This window comes from Uloborus diversus, chromosome 1 (assembly GCF_026930045.1).
Source record: "Uloborus diversus isolate 005 chromosome 1, Udiv.v.3.1, whole genome shotgun sequence".
NCBI classification, from domain to species: Eukaryota; Metazoa; Arthropoda; class Arachnida; order Araneae; family Uloboridae; genus Uloborus; species Uloborus diversus.
In genome coordinates, this window is record NC_072731.1 from 261,583,170 (window position 1) to 261,608,939 (window position 25,770).

Here is a 25,770-nt window from a genome sequence, read left to right on the forward strand (position 1 = left end):
AGTTATTAAACTCGCACAGTTCAGAACTCATAGGAAGAAGCGCTTTTAGGAGTGACAAAGGAAGCCAAAACCAACGAGGAATATCGACGTCGGTGACGCACAACCAAAAAAGTTCACATTGAAAATTGTGAACCGTTCCTAGACAATGGAAATGATCTTTCTAATTTGTTTGTGAAGGAAGATTCTATCATGGAAATGATGCAAGTGATCATGGATACGTTAATGCTCTGCAAAGAACTACAGAGAAAAATTCTTAATGCCTACCAAAAGACTATCGTAGCCAGCTTCTCTTTGTAAAAAACAGAAAACAAAATTAATTTACGTTTTCTTTATGCATGTTGCGCATAAAAGTCGATATAAGAACACATTAAACTTAATATACAATTAGTCATCACTAGAATGAACTATTTTGTTATCTACGGAACCAAACCCCTATTTCAACACTAGTATTAGGTCTCCATTTACGTGGTTCCGATTTACGCAGCATTTCCGTGGAACGTAACCCCCACTTAAAACGATTGTACTTAGAGATTTCCATTGCAATTGACTAAATTTGGTTTTTATGACTTGACCTGGAGGGCTATTCCTCAGGTGACTGACAGAATGACATTCTCAAAGCAATACTAAAAGTATTTTGTAACATTCAACCCAAATTTAGCAGTACAGCCAATATAAGTAAGTTACATTTTGCATTGTGAGACTGTAAGTCAGTTAGTTGTGAAATTGCTTTCAGAAAAAAGTCTAGTTTCTATATTTTTGTGTCACGTTTAGGCATTCAGTATGATCATTTCAAGTTGCTCATATCTTTATGCAGGGGTCGAAGTGGTCCTATATATCCTATATTTCCTGTATTTTCAAAAAAAGTATGAAAATCATCCTATATTTCCTATATTTTTGGAAAATGTCATATTTCCTATATTCCTGTTTTGTATCCAATTTATTTCTTTAAAACAACAGTAAACAAACTATCTGACTTCGGATTTTTCGTCGAAAGTACGTGTGCAAACGAATTTCAAATTAAAAAACACAACTCACTAAATACTGCAACAGGCATCTTCTCTCATTGGCCACAGCAATATGACGTTACTAAAGTGGGTGGAGTTTCGAGAACGAATTTCGAAGTTGGTTTTAGAATTTTGCGTTTGGCAACAGCAGTTTGTTTTGTTTTCCAGCGTGGTTTTTTTGGTTTTGTTTTCATGTTTTTTTTTTTTTTTTGGTTTTTGTTTTCGCGGGTATATTTTTGTGTTCAGTGCATTTTCTGATCGGAATGTTATAATAGTCTTTTTGCAATCTTTTCTTTTTGTGGAATTTTATAGAACAAAATATCTGTATGTTTGTGCTACAAAGCATTGGTTATTTCCTGTTAGTTCTCAACACAAAGACGGTTTTTATTTATTTATACACTTCTATCCCTGCAAAAATTGTGAGTTGCTGTGTTAATTATCAATAAATTTCACTTTGTTCTTTTTTTTTTTTTTTGTCTACAAAGTACACGTTTTTTCAAAAATTATTCTTTCAACTACAGGAAAGTCATTTCAGGTGTAAGTTATAATTTTGTTTGAGGGTTTTTTTTAAACAAAATCATTGATAAGAATAAATAAATAATATGTATGTATTTCTTTTTTCATAGCGAAACTATTCATATAATGTGTCCTATATTTGTCCTATATTTTTTGTGGAAAATGTCCTATATGTGACAAGTCGATCACTTCTACCCCTGTTTATGCCCTTTTTAAACTTTAATTTTATTCATTTATTTAGAAACAAAATATTGAAAGAAATGTGAATTCACCTATCAAAATGCTGCTTCAAGCTTTTCGTGGCCCTATAAATTTGATCCACAAGAGGCATGATAAACTTTTGGACTCCCTATCAGCTACCAGCAAAATGGAGAAAAACAGAGATGTTACAAAGATAAAAATGGTAGTTATTCGATTTGTGTTAAAAAAATTTTTTTTCGATATATTGAATGCTTTTATTCATTTCCCTTTTACAAGGCATATTTTCGATCGAGTGACTGCATCTTTATGTACCTTCTATTTACAAAATTCATATTATTCTTTTGACCATTTAAAATTACAATGTACACATCTTTTTCTTTTTTTTTTTTCAACTAAAGTGTGTTTTTAGGATTGAAAAGAATAATTACTAATATAGAGCAAAATATAAATACAAATTAAATGAGCATGAGAATTCAGCTACTGTATTTCTGTTTCCTTTTCAATGAATTTTTGAATATTAGACAGAGTCCAGATTTTTATCCATAAAAATTAGTTATGAAGCATGTGGGAATCCTGTACATTTTTTTTTTTTTTTTTTGTTAAACAGGGTTTGTACGGGTCATGGAAATCCTGGAAAGTCATGGAAAAATTTCAAGACCTGGAAAAGTCATGAAAAATTAATATTTTCATTAAAAGTCATGGAAATTTATTTAAAGTTATGGGAAAATGTCTTGGACATTAGTAAAGAACAGTAGAAAATTAAAATTTTGAGTGATTTAACCGTATTGCATGTAAAAGCTATTAATACTCGAAAATTGAACGATGTTATATATGTTATATTCTGTAGTAGTGGGCTTAGCATGTTCTTGATTTTGCCACGCCCACTCAAAAAGTGTAATTTAATTGCATCCGAGTTTATTTCAACCACTTGTAATTGTCAGAGTTTATCTTAATTTGTTGAAAGCTTTAGAAAATGAAGACTTTAGTCAGACGATAGAACATGCAAATAGGGGAATTCTAATAATCAAACAGTGGTGCCCAATGTGCAGCTCACAAAATTGATCCATGTGGCCATCTGTAATATCTGGTTTAGAAAAATGAATTTACTGACAAACATGACATTACTTCAATGGATGAAAATACTGTCAAGTTACATGGATGATTAAAAGCACTGTTGATATTAAATGGCAATATTTTTTTTGAAGTAAATTTACGATCAAAAACTTGGTAATAACTCATTCCACTTTTGTCCCATTCATTACTATTTTGCACTATTTATTAAATAATCATTAGACATTTAAACATCAGTATATTGCATTCAGTATATTTTCACTTAAGTTTATATGATAAAGACAAATAAGAATAGTTTATTAGTTTCTGCAGTGTGCACTGATATTTTTTCAGTCAAGTAAGTGCTTCATGAGGTAGTGGCATTCAGTAAAAGTTTTGCTAATGCCCTCTTCCGAAAATTGGCAAGTTTGACAGTAAATAGTACCATTCTCTTCTTTTAACAAGGTCATGAAAATTTTTATTAAGTCATGAAAAAGTCTTGGAAAAGTCATGGAATTTTTTCATTAGAATTGAGTATGAACCCTGGTTAAAAATTAATTTGGATTGTACATGTGTTATGACATATGCGCAACTGAACTATATATCTCAAATTTTTTGAGCAGGTAGAATAATCTTAGAAATGCCATCAGCAGGATTGTAGGCATTTGGAATATTTTATTAGAAGCAGCTATTATGTGCAATGAGGTTAATAGGTTTAAGAGGGCTCTTGATATTCATTGGGATTGATAAGCAGACTCGAATCACCCTAGCTGAGCCCAGATCATATTGCTGGTCATCACTTTTGTATTTATATTTGATACAGTGCAGAACCTTTTATCCGGGAACCAAAAAACCGGGAAACCAGAAAACGGGCAATTTTTTGCCGATTTTTCCGCCATTTTTTTTAAAAATACGCATTTTCGGCAATTTTTGAAAACTAAGATCTTTTTTTTTTGAAATACATAAAATAATATGAACGGTAACTTAATGAATATAATTTTAATCACATATAACTTGAGAACATGTTTACGAAAACGAACTTCAAAGGGCATCCTTTACGAGGAGCGAAATTTCTGGAATATTTTCTTGAATTAAAAAGTACACTCGTAAGTCTGAAATTTTCGTGTTTAATTCCAACTGAAAACTAAAGAAATGAATATTGTCGTATTCTAATGCAATGTTTTATTTAATGGCCTTTAATTAAAGCCGTCTAGAGCGTAAGTGACGTCGCAAAAGTGCGGGAAACGCTGGAAACCAGATTCGAGAATTTTCCGCATAGTGTTCGTGGAACTTAGAAATCGTTAAACGCAAGACTGTAATAAGGCTGCAAGAACTCACAAATCAAATTTCTATTGATATTAACTTAATGCAAAAGCAGTAGGAATCAAAAACTACCGTAATTGCAAACAGAAAATCTTTACAAATAATTTTAAAAGAAAGAAAAAAAAATGCGTTCATAAAAGCAAATTCTTTTTATACACTACAGTAAAAAAAATCGCACATTTACGTTCCGACTTTTTTCTTGCCCTTCTCTTCATTTTATCATTAGCGCTTTTTAGCGATCCAGAAAACCGGGAAATTCAGATATCCGGGATGGCGATGGTCCCAAACTTCCCGGATAATTGGTTCTCTACTGTACTAGGGTACCTGCACGGCTTTGCCCATAGTAGAAAAATTAAAAGGTCTTTTGGTTCGCCTGTACATTTACAAATGATGTATGGTGAATTTCTCGCCAATTGGCTTGTGCCCATGTTACGGTTTCACATTATGATAACTTGGCAATTTTCCTCGGGAAAATTTTCTTAAAATTAGAATAGAAAAAGAACCACATCGAATTTTTGAAAAATCGCTTTGAGGTGCACACCCTCATGCTACAATTTAACTTTGTGCCAAATTTCGTGAAAATCGGCCAAACGGTCTAGGCGCTATGCGCGTCATAGACATCCAGACAGACAGAGATTTTCTGCTTTATTATTAGTAAAAAAGATAAGGAGGTTATATAGATGCATGTATTTCAATAAAGCTACAAAAAAGAATAATTGAAGCAAAAATCCGAGTTATTATTTGCTTTATATTTAATAGCTTCTATATTAATGTTGTTAAATATTTTACCAGTTTACTAATTTTTTTCAATTGCATCAACAACAAAAGAGTTACTATTTACCTTTAAAGCAAAGAATGATTAACTAGTAGTATTTTGTATTGGTTGCGCATTTTTCTAATAACTTTTTTTATTTATTGTATATTTGGTTCATTTAAATTGAAGAATCTCTTTTATTTTTAGCTTCAAGAAAGTTGTACCATGGCAAAAAATAACTATGAGGCTCTAAACTCGCAACTCTTAGATGATCTCCCGAGACTGTGTGATCTTTCTGTGGAAATACTCTACGACTGTATACGTTGTTTTTTAAGAGCAAAAAAGAACTTCATTGGAAGAGCTTCTATGCAGCTTTTTGGATTGATGGATGTAAGTACATTTGTAGTTAAAAAAAAAACAAGACATTTGTAAATGTTAAATAAAGAAATACCTTTGTGCAGAAAAGTAAGGGAAATGATAACTTTAAATCCCACAAATCTGCTGAGAACTGCAGCCATAGTTAATAAGATTTTATGTCCAAAAGTTCACTTTTCTGCATTGAAAAATTTGTTCCTTGAAACCCCAAAACAGGTGTCTGCAAATTTGTGTGATTTAAAACTTATCATTTCTTTTACATTTATAAATGAGTTCATTTTTGGATGAATTGCTTAAAAAAAAAAGAAAGAAAGAAAGAAACTTTCATACTTTATTCATGTATTTACTTTTTCAATAAGCCAAAAAATAAAAAAATAAATAAATAAATAAATAAAAAGAGGTTAAATATATTTTATATAACAGAAAGCAGTTGAGAATAAGTTAATTTAATTTTAAAATATATAAAACTTTGAAACTAGGCTTTTGAGTTGATCTTACATTAGAAAAACTTTGTAAATCTCATGAACTAGATTTCTTTTCTGTCTTTCTATTATTTTTGCATTGATAATTATAATACAGTGAAGCACCGTTTATACGTTTTTGAAGGGACTGTGCAAAAAAAGCATTCAAACGAAAAACGTATAATAGGTATAGGTTAATGTGTATTACTTTGCAGGGACCAATTTTAAAAACGTATAATTGATAAAAACGTATAAAAGAGAAATATATAAATGGTGCTTCACTGTAATTATTATTATGTTTAAGATGATTGGAAGCTTCTCATTATCAAGCTTAATTTACCAAATTTTATTTTCATGCGAGTCTTTGTTTAAAGTCATGTTTTTAAGATAACTACTGAAATTATGTTTCACAAAAAGACGGTGCATATATGTCCTGCAGGTATCTTTTGAAGGTTTTTTTTTTGGTAAATTCTTTCTCTCTGTAATTTTTGAAGTTACTCCGTGTTCAATGTAATATACCTTGTTTCAGTAAAAAATTTATCAAGAATACAAATTACTGTACAGTAGACTCTCGTTTTACGCGTGGGTTACGTTCCACAGAAATGCCGCATAAATTGAGACCTAATACTGATGTTAAAACAGGGGTTTGGTTCCGTAGATAACAAAGTACTTCATTCTAGTGATGCCTAATTGTATAATAAGTTTAATGTGTACTTGTAGCGACTTTTATGCACAACATGCATAAAGAAAACATAAATTTATTTCCTGTTCTGTTTAAAAAGAATAGCTGGCTATGATAGTCTTTTGGCAGTCATTCCGAATTTTTCTGTGTAATTATTTACAGAGTATTAATGCATCCATGATCACTTGCGTCATTTCCATGATAGAATCTTCCTTCACTAACAAAGCGGAAAGATCATTTCTATTGTCTAGGAATGGTTCAAATTTTTCAATGTTAACGTTTTTGGTTGTGCGTCAATGATGGAGGTATCCACGTTAGCATTTTCATCCTTTGTCACTCCTAAAAGCTCTTCTTCCAGTGAGTTCTGAACTTTGTGAGTTTAATAACTTTACTTCTGGAAAAAGCTCTGGAACCAGTCGCATAAAGTGTCTCCAGTGGCCCAAGCTCGAATATTAGCACCTAAATTGAGACCTAATAATAGTGTTAAAATAGGTGTTAGGTTCCTTAGATAAAATATACTTCATTCTGGTGATGACTAATTGTATAATAAGTTTAATGTGTACTTATATCGATTTTTATGCACAACATGCATAAAGAAAACATAAACTAATTTCCTGTTCTGTTTATAAAGAAGAGCTGGCTATGATAGTCTTTTGGCAGTCATTAAAAACTTTTCTCTGTCATTCTTTGCAGAGCATTAACGCATCCATGATCATTTCCATGACAGAATCTTCCTTCACTAACAAATCAGAAAGATCATTTCTATTGTCTAGGAATGGCTCAAAATTTTCAATGTGAACGTTTTTGGGTCTGTGTCATCGACGTCGGTATCCTCGTTGGTTTTGACCTCCTTTGTTACTCCTAAAAGTTCTGCTTCCAGTGATTTCTGAACTGAGTTTAATAACTTTACTTCTGGAAAGAGCTCTGGAACCCATCGCATAAAATGTCTCCAGGGGCACAAGCTCGATTATTAGCACTCCAAAATGCAGTTGATTACGCGTAATCTGCAATTTTTAGGAGTTTGGATTTTGAAAGAGAGGAAAATGTTATCTGTTTGCATTGCCGCATCCGCGTAAAACCGAAACTCATCCGCATAAAATAAAATAAACGTGTCAAATCTTAAACTGCAAGTAATCGAAACCACTTAAAATAAACCCGCCTATAATGAGGGTCTGCTGTATTTCTTTGGAACATTCTATAATGAATGTTCGCACAAATAAATATTTTTCTCTTTTCAGCTGCCTTTGCTTTTAGGAAACAGAAATACGAGCATTTTGGAGACCTTTCAAGTGAAGCATACTCTTGTAACTGATGATCTGTGCCAAATTTCCCTTGCTCAGAAACCCCTTCAAACGTGCATCAAAACAGACACTCTGAAGAGGAATTCTTCGCCAAGAGGCAGCAGGTTGAGCTTCGGGGGAGTGAATCCTATCCTAAAGTCACAGGTACTGTTCTGGTTCTCTATGCAAATGTGCTGCACTGTAGTCCTCAGAAGTAGCTGAAGATTTATTACTGTAAATACAAAATAATAATAATAGATTATATGATGAAACTTTTTAGTGAACTGTAAAGTGAACTGTAAATAATTTTTTTTATCACCCATTACTTATAGTTTAGTCTGTAACTAAACTATAAGTAATGGGTGATAAAATTTTTTATTCTTTTGAAAATACAAGGGCTGTGAAATTCAGAATGACCATAAATTAATTTTAAAACATTATCTGCACTAATCCTCCAAGTGGTGATGGTCTTTTTGAAAATATAGTCCCCATTATTTCCAATAGACTTGTTTCCAGGGTGGCCAGCTTTGACCCAATGGGTTTTTTTTTTGAAAAAAAACCATTTAAAAAACCCCATTATTTAGTCCACTTTTGGGTTTTTTAAAATTTTCTGAGAAGTTTTTGAAAAAATTATTTAATTTAAACATACTTTCACAATTTAAACTTCTTTTTTATTTGTTATTCACCACAGACAATGGACATAAAAAATGAATTTTGAACTTTAATAGTATTTCTTAACTCTTAACTACATTTAAAAAATACTTCAAAGATTTAAAAAATATATATTTAACTTTTATCTTTAACTGGTCAATAAATAACTCAAATTATCTTGACTAAGTCCTGTCTCATTTTCTCAATATTTGTAGATTGTACAGAGGAAACTACTCTAGCTAAAAGGCTTTCATGCGAATTATTTTCTGCAAACCAACGTGTCACAAATCTCAAATAAGCAAGATATATTTTTTAGAAATTAACAGGTTTTACAAACGGTCGGAAAGAAAACAGAATAGGATGTACAGTATTTTCATTTGTACACAAAAATAAAAAAACAGGCAGCATAAAATTCAAAGAAATGTGTTGATTAAGCTGGAATTCAGCGAAAAGAGACTTAAACTACTTGAGGTTCTACAGTAGTTTTGCATAACAAAATGAAATACAATAAAGTGAAATGCAAAAAAAAAAAAAAAAATGTTGTAATTAAAAACGAACAAAAGATTTTCTCACTCGAGAAGTAATTTTACCTTAACTGTTGGTAATCATGGAAACTAAAAAATCTGAAACTTCACCATTCTTGGGTTTCGTCGTCTTTTATACCTTTCTTCAGAAAACTCTGAATTTTCCAGCTTTTTTTTACCCGAAGACAATTTTTGTGCTTTGACCATATACTTACGCTACAATATGCTACAATTACCCTACATTTTCCCCAAAAAAAGACAAAAAAACCCACATTTCTTTTAAAAAACCCAGCTTTAGTTGGTTTTTTGGGGGGGATTTTTATTTAAAAAACCCTGGGTCCATGGACTTTTTTTTAAAAAAAACCCTTTTTTTTAAACTTTTTTTTTTGCCAACCCTGCTTGTTCCAATCTTTTTTTTTTCCAATCTTCAAACTCGTGCTGTAATACATTTTTAGATAGATCCTTTAAAATTATCTCCAAAACTTTCACCACTATCTCTGAAGATGGGAAATGCCGTCCCAGAGTTGTTCATTAAATTTGGAAGAAGAACAAAATCTTAGGGGTCTAAATGAGGGCTATGTGGAGGATGAGGTACTTACACATGTAACGTTGTTTTTTTTTGGAAGATAGTCAATAACAACATTGGAAAAATGTGTACTGTGGTTTGAAGATCTTCTCTCACTGCCACTGCAGTGGTGTTGATGTTTACTTCCGTTAGAGAAGTTACTTGAGTGCCGGATCCACCCCCCCTCTGGAATTGATTCTCTCCATCTTTATAGACATTTTGAACCATATTCCAATTGTACTGTAAGGAAGAACAGACTCCCTATAAGCTTCTTGTAGCTTCAGTTGCTAATTTCTTTTAGGTAAAAGCAAAACTTTAGTACAGCATATTGTTTACATGAAATACACCGTCAGCTCAGTCATTTCCAGCCGAGGACTGCAGTTTCGTGCTTATTAGCACTCATCAGCCCGGCATAGGAAAGTGACTGAGCTGGAGATGGAAAACCTCTTAAGGAAGCCAAGAGTGCGAAACAAACTGGTAGCTAATGTGCATAACATTAGCAACTAGTTAGCAACTTCCATTTTTCCGTAGGTGGAAATGAAACTACATGTACTTGGATGGGTGCTAAAATCATATTAATGACATCATGACCTTTAAACTTGCTCTGGCTATTCCTTATTTATTCCATGACATTATTAGTTTTTTGTAAATTGATTTATTGTTTACCAACAAAAAATTATGATCAGTCTTTATTGAACAACCTAGGTACACCTCGTTAGCAGGGCAGGATGCATACTTGTCTATGAACTATGATAAACTTATAAACATATGATGAAAAATGTGTTATAAGAATTAAATTATAAAAATAAATATTTATCTCTCTCAAATATTGCTGGACGATATTTTTGTTTTAAGTTGCTATTTTTAAAAAGTCACTAGGTAAAATATGAACTATCAAATTCATTAAAAAACAGATGGTATAAATGTTACCATTAAAATATGAAATCCGTTATTTCATAGAAAACCTAGTTATTTCATGGAATAACTGATCGTGTCCGTTAAAGTGTAAATCTCTCTTGTATTTCATGGTTTAACTAGTCATTTCATAGAATAACAATCTGCAGCCCGTTAAAGTGTAAAATAACCTGTATCATATATCTTGCACGACAGATACATTTTCCTACCACCCCTTTGTTACCCCCAAAATGTTCGTGTAAAACCCAGTGTGTCAGCAAAAAATGTTTTTCTTTTAGAAATAATGTTCTTTGTAATTCCAAGTGTCATTTTAGTAATCCTTGTTGTAACAAATGATTTTATGGTACGTGTCCATAAATACCATTTATACGCTGCATAAATTAGATAACCTGCTTCTTTTTCATTTTAATTGTCTATCATTAGTTTATTTATAGAATACCTCTCATTATTTCATTTCAGATAAATTGTTTATTTTACACTTTTAACTGTCTCTCATTAGTTAATTTATAGAATACCTAGTTATTTCATTGAATAACTAGTTAAAGTGTCAAATTAATAACATATTACACACTTTAACGGACACAGTCAGTTATTTCATGGAATAACTAGGCATTCTATGTAAAATAACTGCATTTTATACTTTAATGGTAACGTATACACTATGTTTCAAAAGAAACTGAAAGGTATACTCCGTATATCTTGTATACCCTCCAATGCAGCTCTGCAAACTCAGGGAGTTGTTTAGGTAAATAGAAAAATTTTTGGAACTATGTGTCATTGAGGGACATTTGTAGATACTACTAACATTATGATGTGTGGAAATTAAAAAGATGTTGCTATGAAGGTTGTACCGTAGTATTTCTTTTTGTCACATTTGCTTTTTCCTGCAACATTAACGAAACTTTTCCTTTCAGACCTCTAGTCAAAAAGCGGCCGTCAAATCTGCATTCCCTCATACAGCCCTTTACACTGCATGCGAAAATTTTGAAGCTGCTGACATTATGGACATCTCTTTGAAGAAGGGAAATCTCGTCGGGGTGATCAAACAGCAGGATCCAATGGGGAATAGATTACGATGGTTTGTCGATGACGGAGGTGAGTTAGTTCTCTTATATTCTGTTGGAAGTTTTTCTTCTGAAGTTGGAAAGGTTCGCCGATATATATCGGTGGATATGTATATCATGATCTATATCACGATATATACCCGATATTTATTTTGAAAATATCATGATATTTTGATTTTTTTGATTTTTTTTTTCAACTACCATATCTTCAATATAAAAATTATATTAAACGTAGTAATATAATGCTCATTTATTATTAAAAATAACCAAAAAGCTATGTACTATATTTTTGTGATGTATTAATACATCATTTAAAAAAAACAAAGTGATATAATATTCCACTTTCACTTGTATTTCATATTCATAAAATTATGAGTAATGTAAATTAAATATTTAACTTTGGTCAGAAAAAAAGAAAATGTCTCATGACTATACAACCGAGTAATGCATATTATTTATTTATGAATCATATAACTGTAAAACTAGCTATTAGAGGAAAAATGAGTAAAACAGCTATTGCTGGATTAACTTCATTAAAATTGATAGAAATGTAAAATGAAATATTAGATATAAATGATGAAAGAAACTTTTATTTTAAATTCATGTATTGTAATAATATGAGAAAATAAAGAGTGTGTGAGATTTGAGGATGTATCTACTATTTTGAAGACTAGTTTGTGCTGATTGAAAATATCGGATAGATATCAAAATATCCAATGTATATCAAAATATCATATATTTTCGATATTTTTGAAAGTATTATGATATTTTCAAACCCATGAAGGCAAGTTTTTTTTTTTTTTTTTTTTCAGTTAGACTGTACTGGCTTCTTGTGACATTCTTTTAGTTGCAAATGCCCGAGAGCAAAGGCAAGACCCTTGTCAGTTCGTTTGCTGGACCCCTCTCGAGGGCCTTGCACCAAGTTTCTGACAAGCCTGACATGAACACCTGTCAGCCCTGACTGTAGACTCTGTGGTGCACATATTAAAACTCCAAAAATATTTTTCAGTAATTTCCCAGTACTTTAATATTCTTAAAAAGCAGAGGAGGAAATATAATGGATTAATTCTGGGAATTGCAGGAACAATATGTGGGCTTTAAACACCAGTCTTAATTTTGGTCCAAGCAGAGTTCGCCAATGTATATCCGATATTTCTTTTGAAATCATCATGATAATTTCATATTTTCAATATTTATTTTTGGAACTATGGGGTATTTTCAGTATAAAAATTACATTAATCATAGTAATATTGTTCAATTATCATTAAAAATAATCAAAAAGTTATAAATACAACAAATACAAATACAAATACAAATGTGACGACCAGCAACAGGCTCTGGGCCCAGCTAGGCTGGTCCTAGTCAATTAATTAGTCCCCAATGAAAATCAATGGCCCTCTTAAAGCTATCCACTCCCTTGCTCATTACCGCCTCTTCCGGTAAGCTATTCCAAGTGCCCACGACCCTGCTAAAGTAGTAGTTTTTCCTGATTTCCAAGTTAGCCTGAGATTTAAATAGCTTAAAACAATGACCCCTTGTCCTGCTTTCCCCGCAAAAATTTAATCCATTTACATCTTTCATTTTGATAAATTTAAATAACTGAATCATGTCCCCTCTGACTCTCCTTTGCTCCAGGCTATACATGTTAAGCCTATCAAGTCTGGTATCATAATCTAAATCTGAGAGTCCCCTTACTAATTTAGTTACCCTTCTTTGAACCCTTTCCAATACGAAAATATCTTTCTTCAGATAAGGCGACCAAAACTGAACAGCATACTCCAAATGAGGTCTTACTAAACTCCTATATAAAGGCAGAAGAACTTTCTTAGATTTGTTTGAAATAGATCTATTGATGAACCCAAGCATTTTGTTGGCTTTGTTACTAGCAATACTGCACTGTTGACTAAACTTGAAGTCCTGATTTATACAGACACCCAGATCCATTACATTTTCTGCCTGATTTATGACTGAACCCTGTAAACGATATCTCATACGCTTATTTCCATGACCTAAGTGTAGCACTTGACATTTCCCTACATTAACTGCCATACCCCATTTATCTGCCCACTCAGTAATGTGATCTAAATCCTCTTGCAGCTGTTTTACTTGTTCTTCATTTTCAACAATCCCCATAACTTTTACATCGTCAGCGAAACAATTCATGCTTCCAGAAATATTTTCATTGATGTCATTCATAAATATAATAAACAAAAGAGGCCCTAAAACTGATCCCTGAGGAACCCCACTTAAAACATCACTCCAATTAGAATGATTTCCTCTCACAACTACTCTTTGCTTCCTACCAGTAAGCCAAAAATACAAATAAAATAATATTTTCTCTAGTTAACCATCTGATAATTGCTGAAAGCATCGATTCTTTCCTCCGGGATCGAACCCGAAACCTTTCGGTTACAGAACTGGCGCCTTACCGACTGAGCCATATATTTTTATGATGTATTAATACATCCAGCAAAGTAGCATAATATTCCTTTTTTATTTTATATTCACAACATAAAATTACTAGTAAAATAACTATCTTAATTCATATTAAAAGTGCCTAATTAAATATTAAATGTTGGTCCGAAAAAAAAGAAAATGTCTTATATGACTGCACCGACTAATGCATATTTTTTATTTCTGAATCTTATAACTGTGTAAAAGTAGTTAACAGAAGAAAAATGAGTAAAACAGCTAAGGCTAAATGAACTCCATTAAAATTGATAAAAATGTAAAATGAAATATTAGATACAAAATAACCTTAGTTTTCAGTCTAGGTATTGTAATAACAATATAAGAAAATAAAGAGTGATTTGAGGATGCATTTACTATTTTGAAGACTTTAGTTCGTGCTGATTGAAAATATCGGATAGATATCAAAATATCCGATATTTTTAATATTTTCAAAAATATGATATATTCGAACCCTGGGTCCAAGGCTCTATGCCATTTAGCAATATGTATGTTTTTTTTTTTTTTTTGTATCATTAAGTGAAAGAAAGTATTCACGCAATAAGAGTAGGAAAGTCTCCTTCAAACTTTTTTTTTTTTCAATTTGAATGATGCAGTAAAATGTGATGCTATACAAAGAAGCTTCTCCTACTTGGTGCTAAATTGCTTACATGTCGTTTCTAAGCATTTCCATTCACTAGTTTTTGAATCCAGACTTCCATTATACATTAATTATTTTAAAAATTTCTCATAATAATTGTCTAACCTTGAAACAGTAAATGCATAATCCTGTGTGTTTTGAACTTGACCAACTCAATGATCTGCAGTTAGTTTAAAAATCAAATCCAAGCAAATTTATAAATTGAGGTATTTTTCAGATTGTTTGTAAGTTTTGCATGCATGCCTTAAAACTACAGTGAAGCACAGTTTATAAGTTTTTGAAAAGACTGTATGAAAAAACATATGATATGTATACTGTATTACTCTGCATTATCCGCCATGCCGGAAAAAAGTGAGATTGAACAGCATGCCGGGGAATTCGAATTTTCTGGCATGCCGGATAATTTGAGGTTTATTTTGCAACAAACAAAAGTAAATTTCCCCATTCAGTTCCAAATAGAAAGCAAACCACTCAGAGGAAAAATAAATAAATCCTGAAAGTAAACTTCTTTTTAAAAAAATGTGTATCGCATAAATACTGTTTGACCACGGATTGTATGTAATTTGGCAATCTGCCAAGTAAAGACGATTCCATCTGAATGAATGTAGCAGGGGAGAAAGGAAAATAACGATGGGATTCTTATGCACGCTTTTTATGCTGTCACTAGTGCCTTATTCATTTATTGCATTCTCAAAAATAAAATAAGGAAAAACAACAATAGTTACCATGGGAACAACAAAAAGAAAAGAAAATATTTTCATTTCGTTCAGGAACGTAAAAGCAAAATGGTAAGCTCAAAACTTGGTTGTGAATAAATAAATCAATAAATTTTTGTGGTGAGAATATAGATCGACTATACTTTAAATTTAAAATATGCTGCTGTGAGCAAATTTTCATTTTTGCAAAACTAAGGCTAAATAATAGAGAGGCAAAAGTGCACATCTGAAACAAACCAACTAACAGCCCTATAAACTAATAGATATGTCCATTTCCGCCTATAAACCAGATATTAGCCTTTCCATGTAATAGATGTTCAGACAGTATGCGCTTGTTATTTATGGTTTTTAATGTACAGTGAAACCTCCCATAACGGACACTCCCGAATAACGGACACCTCTAATTAACGGACATTTTTGCAAGTCCCAGTCCCTCAATATAGGCCATTCCATGTAATTCACTCTGAATAACGGACACTCCGAATAACGGACAGTTATTTCACAAAAAAATTTCCTTGCGATCGTAGCGCTTCCGGTTTTTTTTTTCTTTTCACAGAATATCTTAGTAATTGCTTGCCTTACAAAGCTTTTCATCCTCCACAACTGATATTCCCCCCCCCACCCCCGTCATTTCCATATCACTGTTTCTTGGAATTAAAAGGGTGGGAAAGGGCAGAGGCAGCGATTGGGGCTTAAAAGTTGGAGGCAGAAAAAAAAAGAACTAAAAGGCATGGTACTTTTTGCGGGCAGCAAAAAATGAAAAAGAAAATAAAAGTCATAATTTTGTAACGGCTAGTTTTAAGAGTATTGAAGCAGATAAGTGAAAACTGATGTCAGTCTAACAATTAACGTACGTTTTTCTTAAGATTTTAATGAATTTTATACACAATAACTATTCAAAAGTTACGATAAAAAAGAAGAAACTGAGCGTTTTTTCTAACTGGGGCTCTCAGGAAATGCAATTGAGCAGATCGGCGCCGGTAGTAGTCGGCTTTATGGCGCCGTGGTTTCGTTGGGTTGTTTAATTTTTAGACATGAAAAAGATTTGCCCATATTCAAGGTCATATTGCCAACTGTCAATCATGCAATAGTGATAACCATAAAAAGTGTGTGTGGGGGGGAGGGGGTTGCTCCGCTGAATCGCCGCCGTTGGTAATGCAAAAAAAGAGATGTCAAACTGTTTTAACTGATTGCTTTAATTGATTAAATGCTTTTTAAGACAAGTGTGTGCTGTCAGTATACCTTTATTAAGAAAAAACAGATTAATTACACTTGACGTAAAATGTAGTAAACCTTTCGCAATTGTTTCGATTGTGCTCTACAAAAGGAACAACAGCCCACTTTGAAAAAGGTAAATTAAGTAGTTCCTCCTAATAGCGGACACCTCCCAATAACGGACAAAACTTCTGGTCCCTTGACTGTCCGCTATTCGGAGGTTTCACTGTATTTACTTATATGCCAATAAAATAAACAATCCGGAAGCAATCGCCGTTAATGTGATTTGTTCATAATTTTTTTAAGTAAATTATTTTAAGTTCCTTTTAGTGAGGTAAGTTTACTTTTTATTTATTTAATAGCTACAGTAAATTCTTTAGCACTGGTTTAAAGGTGGTAACTTACTGCTTTAATGCCGCTAACTTAGTTTTAATTTAATTTTTATAAAATTATTTGTTATTAAACAATATTTCTCTTGTTAAAATTAGAAATGACATTGTTAGTAAATATTTCTACAAAATTAAACTGTTTATTAATACTAATAAGATATTTATAAAACTTATATTTATTTTTAGCTGAACATATATTTTTTACAGTATTATTTTTATTTTTCCTGACCTTGATTTTTTATGGCATGCCGGAAAGGACCAGGCAGGTATTATTGAAAATCGGGTGATCCCAGAATTTTGGGGCATGCTGGTTAATGCAGGATACAGGGTTTGCCGATATATATCATGATATATATCCAATATTTATTTTGAAAATATCATGATATTTTGATATTTTTGATATTTATTTTTTCATCTATGGTATTTTCAATATAAAAAGTATATTAATCATAGTAATATTGTTTATTTCTTATTTAAAATAACCAAAAAGTTATGCACTGTATTTTTATGATGTATAAATACATCATTAATATAACGAAGTAATATAATGTTCCATTTTTACTTGTATTTTATATTCATAAAATTAATAGTAAAATAACTATCTTAATTAATATTAAAAGTGCCTGATTAACTATTAAACATTGCTCAGAAAAAAAAGAAAATGTCTTAGGACTGTGCACCGAGTAATACATATTATTTATTTCTGAATCATATAAACGTAAAAGTAGCTAACAGAAGAAAAATGAGTAAAACAGCTCATGATAAATGAACTCCATTAAAATTGATAAAAATGTAAAATGAAATATTAGATATAAATAATGAGAGAAATATTAATTTTAAGTTTACATATTGTAATTATAATGTAAGAAAATAAAGATTGATTTGAGGATGTATCTGCTATTTTGAAGGCTAGTTTGTGCTGATTGAAAATATCGGATAGATATCAAAAAATCCGATATATATCAAAATATCATGATATTTTCGAACCCTGGTGGGGTAATACGGTAGGTTAATGTGTATTAAACTCTACGGGGACCAATTTGAAAAACGTATAAACCGTGCTTCACTGTCCTTTGATTCCAAGTCTTATTTTATAACACGCTTTTATTAGCTTCACCTGTATGTATGTATGTATGTATGTATGTATGTATGTATGTATGTATGTATGTATGTATGTATCTTGTAACGGAATCTTGCAGCTCAAATTTCGCCCACTTCCTGCGATCGGATTCTTTTGAAATTTGGCACGCGACCTCAGACCCGATGACAATGCAATATTCTATAATCGAATTAATTAATTAACTCTTTTAATTGTTAGTTTCCTCCAATTTTAATCAATATTTTGGCATAAATCCAACAATGTAAAAAATGAAAAATTTTAAAAAATACATCAAAAAATGCTAGCAAAAATTATTTTAAAATATCTACAAAAACCTTTAATTTTTCTGCATCAGACAAAATTTGTTCCAATGTTCCAAGGTAATTAGAACATGAAATATAATTGTTTTTAACTAATTTCATGCCAAAATTTAGGTGAGCCTTCAATTGGAAATTCATTGCTGATCAGACCATTGTTGAACAAAACTTTTATTCAAATGCATCTCAAATTTTCAAAGTAAAATAAAATAATAGTTTAAAAAACTAAAAAAGCACGCTTTCGTAGCAAAATGAACTAAAAAGTGAAAAATAATCTTTGGATGATAGTAGTTGACCAATCACTTAATTTCAATGTAATACAAAAAAGCGTGGGGGGCTGTCTATTTACATTTTTGCTTGGACAACAAATGGAAGAAATTCATGACAACTGATAAGAAGCCCCCCACGCTTTTTTGTATTACATTGAAATTAAGTGATTGGTCAACTACTATCATCCAAAGATTATTTTTCACTTTTTAGTTCATTTTGCTACGAAAGCGTGTTTTTTTAGTTTTTTAAACTATTATTTTTTTTCTGTATTTATTTCAGATTCAAAAGGATTTGTTCCCGCCAAGTGCTTGATAAAACATATTCCGGATCCCTCTAGCCCGACCGACGATTCAAAATTCTGCTCAAATATAAACTCAACCTCGGCAGCCGCTAGCGGCTCGAAAGACGTCCAAAAACTATATTCACTGCCGCAGAAAAAAAATCCGGAAGCGAAGACCCAACCCAAACAGACAAACGTAGTCCAACCCATTCGACCAGCGCCCACGATAGCTTCTTCCCTGAGAGTGGTTGCCCCCTCCCGCTATCCTCCCACTACCCAAAATGCCGCCTCAAACCCTCAGCAGAACGCTAGTGCAGTGTCAGCAAAGAACTTCAGTTTGTCCAAGAACGACAATAACGAACCCATGCATAGGTACGAGGAAATAAACGAAAGCGCAGATCCTCGGGAGCAGAGTGCGAGGACTTGTGATACTGATAAGAATTCGTCGAGAGACCCGAACATTCTCGATGAGTTCGACCCGTATTCTACCGGTAAGTTGCCAGAGGTTTATGACAATGTGCCGGACAATTTGAACTGCTTGTACGGTTCTCATCGGTATGAAGATGTGCCGGACATAACGTATGATGAAGTTCCACAGGAAGATGCGGGTGTGGGTTCTGGTGAGGTAAGTAGAAATTAAGACTTTTCTATCTTCCTGAAGCCCCCCTCCCCCCCCCCACACCCGGTTGCGTACATAGAACCCCCAGGTGTGAAGGAAGGCGCAAGAGGTGTGAGCATGCGTCCTCTGAAAAAATAACACTTGTTTAAATTCTTTTAAAAAAATCTTATGGGGGGGGGGGGAGACGCACTGAAGTCTATGTACGCTACTGCCCTCTTTTCACTTCCTTTTACAAAAAAGGAAGTATTGTATTCGCAAAAAAAATTTCACCCAAAAATCTACCTTAATTTCCATTTTACTCACTGCCGAATGAATGTTGAGTTTTTTTTTCGACCCGACCACACGTGGATAAGTGCCTAAGAACGTATAGACATGTGCAGTGGCGTAGCTAGGCCCGACTTTCGGGGGGGGTTACTTCTTTTATATATATATATATATATATATATATATATATATATATATATGTTGGAATTTTTTCCTTTTCTTCTTTTTTTTTCTTTCTCTTCTCTCTTCTTTTTCTCCTTTTTTTTTGGGACTAACTTTTCGGGGGGGGGGGGTTTGTCCCCAAAACCCCCCCCTTAGCTACGCCCCTGGACATGTGAAATATCCATAATGATGATTCCCGAGTTAATTACAACGAGCTTTCTCGTGACGTCTGTATGTACGTATGTATGTATGTGCGTACGTGCGTATGAATGTCGCATAACTCAAGAACGGTATGTCCTAGAAAGTTAAAATTTGGTACGTAAAGTCCAAGTGGGGTCTAGTTGTGCACCTCCCCTTTTGGTTGCAATCGGGTGTTTCTGAAGGGGTCTTGCCCTTTTTTGGGGGAAATCATTGTTAATTTCGATGTAAACTCAAGTGGTGTTATAATTTGGCGGACATTAGGCGATATATCGTCAGTCTTTTGGTCACCAAGTTTTTTCGCCAACTTGGCGACAAATTTGGCTTTTTTTTTTTTTTGATTTGGTTTCAGTTTGGCCACAGTTGGTGATATTTAGAAAGTAAACTATTGAATCACATTAAAATTGCAATAATGGGGAAATCATTGTTAATTTCGATGTAAACTCAAGTTGTGTTATAATTTGACGGACACTTGGTGATTTATCGCCAGTCTTTTGGTCGCCAAGTTTTTTCGCCAACTTGGCGACAAATTTGGCAATTTTTTTTTAAAATCTGGTTTTAATTTGGCCACTGTTGGTGATACCTAGAGAGTCAATTGTTGAATCACATTAAAAATACCATTAATGGGGAAATGACATTAAATTGGAGTAGAAGGAAGTCATGTGATGCACACATCAGCTCGTTTTTTCTAGTTTTGACACAACAAAGAAGATTATCATTGTATTTTTTTGAATACAGTGAAACTTCTGTAAGTTGACCACCTGCAGTGCAGTAGTTTAGTGGCCAACTTAGACAGGTGGTCAACTTATGGAGGTTGATAAATGTGATTCATATGACTAATTTTTTGCCTTACAATAGTGGTCAACTTATAAAGGGTGGTCAATTTAACAGGTTTCTAAATGACATGAAAGGCTGCGGGGAATAATGATCATAGTCCACCATGCTCAAATTTTTCTAAGTGCGTTTTTAAGCTTGAAACCTCGAATCTTTTCCGAGTTAGCCTCGTTCTTCCCTGTTAAAACTCACTCACTATGATGTTTCTTGCCTGAATAATATTTCTCTTGAATACTGTTTGTAATAACAGGGGTGATTGTGTTCCGGTATTTTACCGAATTTCCGGTATTTTCGGACGTATTCCCGGTATTTTTATGTCCGAAAATACCGGAATTATGTTTTTTTTTTTGTTATGCTTTTATCTCCCTACCTCCGCAATTTTTTAAAAATTATATAATACTCATCAAATATACCTGCAAGAGCCTTGAGATGGACACCTATCCCTTAAGATGGACAAATGTCAAGATAATTTTGTATAACACCAGCTCAAAATTAACTTTGTAACCCATTTAAATTTTAATCAAATGTACACACAATATTTTGACTCTGGCTATTGAACTATTTGAAACTATGGCAAAGGTGCACTTAAGTAATAGGGGCCAAAGAATACCCCCCCCCCATTCTCGCTTTGAAACTTTCAGGTATTTTTTGATGAACTCACAATCACCCCCTGGTAATAATCTACATGTTCCCATAGGTTAACCAGAGTTTTTTAGAAAAATGAACTTTGATCGTTCTTCCCCGTAGTCCTTCAAATACAAGAGTTCGTAACCTCATTAGGATCACAATTTATTTTTGTATCTCTACCTGTGTTTAGTCTTTCAGATAAAGTTAGCATTTTCTCATGGATATCTATGCACATATATATTAGAGCTGCGAAGTTTGAGTCAAGCCGATTTTGGGGAAAAGGAGTTAGAAGTCGAAGGTTTTAAAATTCTAAAAGTCGAAGTTGGTCATTTTCCTTTTGAGGCTGCATTTCTGCCATGGCTGCAGTGTCCGAGTTAAAGTCATGAAGTCGGAGTCAGGCTAAAGTAGGAAATAAGAGTTGAAAGCTATAAAATTCCTGGAGTCAAACATTTTCCCTCCTACTCCATAGCCTTGATGAATATACTCGCACGCAAAAAACAGTTATCTCAACTTTTTCTTGATTCCCGCCCCCCCCCCCCAAGGATCATTTTCTAGGATAATGATACAGTTATCGACATTTTATAATGGGATCGTTTCCAAAATTTTAAAAGCATTTTTTTCTGAAAGAGCACGCTTAAAAACATAGGATCTGACCATTTCTAAAATAATTTGTTTAAGTTTAATATTTTTAAAAAATTACTTAAATCGACGCGCTTTCAATGTTTACGCTTCTACCGATGACATCACAAATGATGAAACGCCATTCGGCGTTGCCATTCACAGTGCAAAATATTCAATTCCCATCTTTACTCACGTGTATTGGCAACGATAGGGTTGATAGCAAGCGTAGAGCGCAATTGTAATTCGCTTCTTGATTATCATAACGTGGAAACGCTGTAGAAAGAGGCAGTGGCGTAGCTAGACCCGACTTTCGGGGGGGGGTTACTTCTTATATATATATATATATATATACATATATATATATAATATATATATATATATATATATATATATATATATATATATATATATATATATATATATATACATATATGTGTATATATATATATATGTATATATATATACATATATATATTATATATATATATATATATATATATATATATACATATATATATTATATATATATATATATATATATATATATATATATATATATATATACATATATATATACATATATATATATATATATATATAATATATATGTATATATATATGTATATATATATATATATATATATATATATATATATATATATATATATATATATATATATATATATATATATATATATATATATATATATATATATATATATAATTGCTTGGGATTTTTTCCTTTTCTTCTTTTTTTTTTTTCTTTCTCTTCTCTCTTCTTTTTCTCTTTTTTTTGAGACTAACTTTTCGTCCCCAAAGCCCCCCCTTAGCTACACCCCTGGAAAGAGGCACCAAAGAGCATCATTTGTGACGTCATCAAGACCACGCCTTGTTTGAAAAATCGGAGGTTTAAAAAAAATTAATTAAAAAATAACTGTTGGGAAAAAGAAAGTATTTTCTGGGTCCATGTTATTATTATTCATTTTTTTTTAAATTTATTTTTTTATTTTTTTTTATTTATTTATTTTTATTTTATTTATTTTTTTTTTTTTTTGCTTATTCTATCAATTTCAGTGACAAAAAGTACTACTTTTGACTGAAGGAAACAACCCCATTACTTAAATAAGTCAAAATAAGGATAATACAGTGAATCCTGTGTATAACGATACTGTCTACAATGATAACCTGTCTATAACAATATATTTTTTTTTTGTCCCCAGCAAAATGTCAGCATGAATAATCAAACTGTCTAAAATGATAACCTGTCGATTACGATATTTTTTTTAGGTCCCAACAGTATCGTTGTAGACAGGTTTTACTGTATCGGTCTCTCGGATCAAGTAATTCCTGGGGCACCCTGAACCCCCTCCCCTGTATGCCTATGCTATTTTAGGGAATAATTTGAATAACAAAAATGTGGTGATAAAAAATTTCATAAAGGAAATTTCTACAAGATATTTATCTTTGGTTAATTGCTTTTTCCAAGGATTACCATGGAAGAAGTGTTTAATTTTTTGATTATTTGTTGTGAAAAAAAGTTTTCCTGTTAATTTTTTTTTTTTTTTTGCAGTTTTTCTTTTTTCCCCTGCATCACTTTTTTTAAAAATATTTTCTATTTTCTGAAATTTTACAAATAATTTATTTACTTCTAGTTTTAAAATTAGTTTTCTTGAGTGGCTTTTGTTCTTCGCACCACCCTACATTACATCAAATTTACGTTTAGCTCATTGCTTTTGTATATTTTTATGTATGATATTTTTTTAAATTTCAGTACTACTATGCTATGTACGATTTTTCTCCCACTGGGCCTAATCAACAACCTCTCTATAAAGGACAAGTAGTTTTAGTGCTTCACAAATGTGACCTGAACAGTAACTCGGAATGGTGGTTTATTGAGGATCGTCATGGTAACAAAGGATATGTTCCTGGTGCATACTTGAACAAATATTTGAAAGATGTTTGAATTATTGTTGTTTTTTTGTTATTATTATTATCGTTTTTATTTTGTTGTTTGTACACCTTTTTGGATTTTTATTAATATTGAATGATAATCAACATTTTTAAAAATATGTTCAGGCTACTAACCTATAATTAGTTTTTGAAGCATCTTATTTCACTTTTACTCAGACATATAAACCAGTCAAGCATATATGTATGAAGTAATAAAAAGATACATATACTATTGCATTGCCAAAAATTGTATTTATGTTTTGAAATAATAATAGCAATAATATTTGAACTGCACATTCTAAAAATCTGCGAGTGACCTCTACATTCAGATCTTAAAAATGTGTTTTGAAAATAGTAAGGCAAATACATTTTGAAAATAGTAAGGTGTTTTGATAATAGTAAGGCCCTGTCCCTTATTTTTAATTTATTGAATGTTCCAATGTCTTCTATAATACCAGGGTTCGAAAATATCATGATATTTTCGAAAATATCCGATATTTTGATATATATATATATATATATGTATATCCGATATTTTGATATATATATATATATATATATATATATATATATATATATATATATATATATATATATATATATATATATGTATATCCGATATTTTCAATTAGCACTAACTAAAATCTTCAAAACAGTAAATGTATCTTCAAATAATTCTTTATTTCTGTACATTATTATTAAGGTTTCTGTCATTATTTATATCTAATATTTCATTTTACATTTTTATTAATTTTAATGGAAATAAAGCATTAGCTGTTTTATTCATTATTATTCTGTTAGCTACTTTTAGATAGTTATATGATTCAGTAATAAATAATATGCATTAATCGGTGCACAGTCAAAAGACATTTTCTTTCTTTCTTTTCTTTCTTTTTTTTTTTTTTTTTTTTTTTTTGAGCAATGTTTAAAATTTGATTAGGCACTTCTATTATGAATTAAAATTGTTAAATTACTAATAATTTTATGTATATAAAACACAAGTAAAAAAGGAATTTATTACTTTGTTGTATTAGAGATGTATTATACATTAGTAAATAACTTTTTGGTTATTTTTAATAATAAATGAACAATATTACTATGATTAATATACTTTTTTTTAAATACCATAATTGGAAAAATAAATATCAAAAATATCAAAATATCATGATATTTTCAAAATAAATATCGGATATATATCATGATATATATCAATATATATATCAATATATATATATCGACCGATATATATCGGCGAACCCTGTATAATACATAGCCATAATAGTTTTATTATTAATATTAATAATTTATTTTAAATTTACTGTAAATAATGTCTATTACTCACTGCACTAAAATGTATTTTATTTAGGACACTAAATTATTTTTTGTTTGTCGTAATGTTATTGATTATACTCTGTTTTTGCTTTAGGAATTCAAATAAACTTCTGTGACAGCTGTAAACAATGTTTGTAAACCAGTTGTTTAGATGACTTTAGATATTATGTACAAAATTAAATAAAATAATCAAAAGTGCCTAAAATTAGTAAAAAATAATGTCAAGTTTATTACCATGCCGGTCTTGGTATTTCTTACTACTCGCTTTAACCTTGTTATATTTTAAAGTCAAACATTTATGAAAGTTAAAAACATCAAAACAACATCTAAAATGCAAAAATAGCGTTATATTGCAGATACACACTTTAATGTTGCAAGAAACCTTTTTTCAATTCACTGCTAT

At 31.6% G+C, this 25,770-nt stretch overlaps 1 protein-coding gene across 1 annotated transcript in view; it reads left to right on the forward strand.

The window, feature by feature from the left end:
- LOC129220436 (rho guanine nucleotide exchange factor 38-like) overlaps positions 1 to 24,048 on the forward strand; it is a gene marked incomplete at its 5' end in the record, with an annotated part of 44,826 nt that extends 20,778 nt beyond the window's left edge. Inside the window, 6 exons of the mRNA XM_054854860.1 lie at positions 1,762 to 1,923; positions 5,056 to 5,238; positions 7,605 to 7,811; positions 11,216 to 11,396; positions 18,760 to 19,385; positions 23,857 to 24,048. Coding sequence (XP_054710835.1) covers positions 1,762 to 1,923; positions 5,056 to 5,238; positions 7,605 to 7,811; positions 11,216 to 11,396; positions 18,760 to 19,385; positions 23,857 to 24,048 — 1,551 coding nt within the window. The remainder of the gene's footprint in view (positions 1 to 1,761; positions 1,924 to 5,055; positions 5,239 to 7,604; positions 7,812 to 11,215; positions 11,397 to 18,759; positions 19,386 to 23,856) is intronic.
- Positions 24,049 to 25,770: the final 1,722 nt, after the last annotated feature.